Below are 2,316 nucleotides of genomic sequence, written 5' to 3'. Positions count from 1 at the left end.
TGGTGCATGCCTTTAATCACAGCACTTGGGAGGTAGAGGTAGGTGGATCTCAGTGCAGCCTGGTCTACAAAGAGAGTTCCAGGATAGTCAGGGCTGTTATGTAGAGAAACCCTGTTTCGAAAAACCAACCAACCAACCAACCAACCAACCAACCAACAAAAAACTAAAGAAAAAGGTGATTTGTTCAGGGCCGGACACTTGTGTTACTCACAAGCGGCTTAGTGTAGCTTTTACCGAACTAACAGCAATCACAATCTGAGCAACAGGAACCTTAAATAAAACTCTCAAGAATCCGGAACCGATATCTTGTGCTCTCAGCAAAATAGCTGTTACCCTGGGGCAGGTCGCTGGCCACGCAGTGCTCTGTGGGGCTTGTAGTTTTCTCAGTCGGAGACAGGGGCGCATTGCACGGCGGGAGATAGAGTCCTTTAAGGAAGACAGCCCCGGAAGTCCTGCGGCGCAGGCGCACTGTCCTCTTCGCAAGCGCGGGAGTATCGGTTTGCGGGCAGCGCCGTACTCGCTGGCTTGGTTTCCCGGGCGCGTTTGGCCTTTTGTGCTGGTATGGCTTCCTGCGTGGAGATAGCGGGCGACCGCAGCGGAGGGGTTACCATCCCCGCGGGCTGCCTGTAGGAGGGGTGCAAGGGTCCTCACGGGTCGCCGCGGCCTTCGCTTTCCTCCGTCGCACGCAGTTGCCAGTGTCTACCGAGAGGATGAATTCGGCTTTCGAGAAGCGTCACCTCTGGATGTACCTGCAGGCGCTGGGCTTGGATCCGAGCTGGGTCGCCGCCGTGGGCGGGAAGATGTTGCCTCAAGCGCATCTCGGAGAGTAAGGAGACCCTGCGGCGGCGCGGTCCCGGGGGGCCCGTCACTGGCGGCAAAGCCCCGCGGCTGCCGGCCTGTGGCGGCGCCGTTCGGCACCAGTGCAGGGGTGCGGGGAGCGCCTTAGGGTTGTCCTGCACGGCCTTTATGGGCTGCAGCTGGTGGGAAGCGCGGGGGAACTTGCATGCGACGCCTTTTAAGTAGTTAGCTATGGGTTTAATTTCGAATCGGGGAACCAAAACATGTTACAGTGTTACAGCTAGCCAAAAAAAAAAAAAAAGTGGCATATTAAGATGAAAATCAAACGACGCTACCTTTTCTTTCGCCTCTTCTGTAATTGTGACTCAGAAGGAAATGCTTTGTTGCTATTTGTGTACTTTCGACCTGGGCATCTCAGACTTATGGTTTCAAACCCTTTTTCCACTTTGGAATTTTTCTTAAATGATTTGTTTCTTGAGACAGTGTCTTAACTCTGCCCAACTGGCCTTGTGCTTGTGGTTATCCTCTTGAACCTAGGTCTTCTGGGAGAATAGTCGGCTGACCTCGAACTCAGACCGCCTGCCTCTGTTTCCTGAGTGCTGGAATTTAAAGGCGTTGTTTTCTCAGTCTTTAAATATGTGTGTTTATGTGTGGAGTCAGTTCACTCCTGCCTCCGTGTGGGTCCCAGGGATAGAACTCTGGTAGTCAGGCTTGGTGGCAAGCACCTTTCCCTGCTGAGCCACCTAAACAAAACACTAATAGTAGTAACTCATAAACAGCTATCAAATCGAACTTAATTACAACTTTGAGGGCTAATATCACATTTACTTAAAAAAATACATTTTATTCACATACAGCAAACTTTTTTGTGTGTAATTCTATGAATTTGTAGTTTGTGTGGGCATATATTTGAGTAACCACTGTTCTTATAAATTTGAACATACTGAGCTAACCTAGTTGTTCCAGTCCAAAGTGTTTGTTTCAAAGGCTTCATTTTGAAAGTCTCAGGAGTTTTGTTAGCGAGTGCAATAGAGGGGAAGCAGAGTTGCGTAATTATCCCCATTTGAATAAATTGACAGGTGGAGGTGATTTGTGTTCATTCTACAGCTACTTGTTGAGTGCTGTGTCCCACTGGGATATTTTTGGGACGGGGCATTTTTTTTTTTAAGCATCTCTAGATTGAAGTTTTGTATGTATAACGAGGACAGTCAACTTTTTAAAATAATACATCTTAAGAAAATAGTATAGTACGTTGAAGAATTCAGGATAAACTGCTCCATGTAAAAGTGATAAAATAGTGTCTGACAAATACCGTGTTCTCAAAAATGTTAGCTGCTGTTACTGCTACTTAGTAAATGTCAGTCAGTGCTTCCTTCATCGTGTCAGGGCATATTCTCTTCCTGGTAATTAGCTTTCCCGGCCCTTTATGTTCAATATTTCATAGCAGTAAAGCATTAGTGCTAGTTTCCTATTTGGATATCCATTTTTTAAAAATATTTATTTATTTATTTATTTATT

The 2,316-nt window shown here is 46.8% G+C and overlaps 1 protein-coding gene across 1 annotated transcript in view; it reads left to right on the top strand.

The window, feature by feature from the left end:
• Positions 1-460: 460 nt before the first annotated feature.
• Positions 461-2,316, top strand: part of Haus6 (HAUS augmin like complex subunit 6) — a 39,159-nt gene continuing 37,303 nt past the window's right edge. Inside the window, exon 1 of the mRNA XM_013348267.2 lies at positions 461-826. Within this exon, the coding sequence (XP_013203721.1) occupies positions 711-826 (116 nt within the window). The 5' untranslated portion in view covers positions 461-710. The remainder of the gene's footprint in view (positions 827-2,316) is intronic.

This window comes from Microtus ochrogaster, chromosome 10 (assembly GCF_000317375.1).
Source record: "Microtus ochrogaster isolate Prairie Vole_2 chromosome 10, MicOch1.0, whole genome shotgun sequence".
Lineage (NCBI taxonomy): Eukaryota > Metazoa > Chordata > Mammalia > Rodentia > Cricetidae > Microtus > Microtus ochrogaster.
Note: the sequence above shows the minus strand (reverse complement) of the source record. Positions and strands in the feature narration are given on the sequence as shown.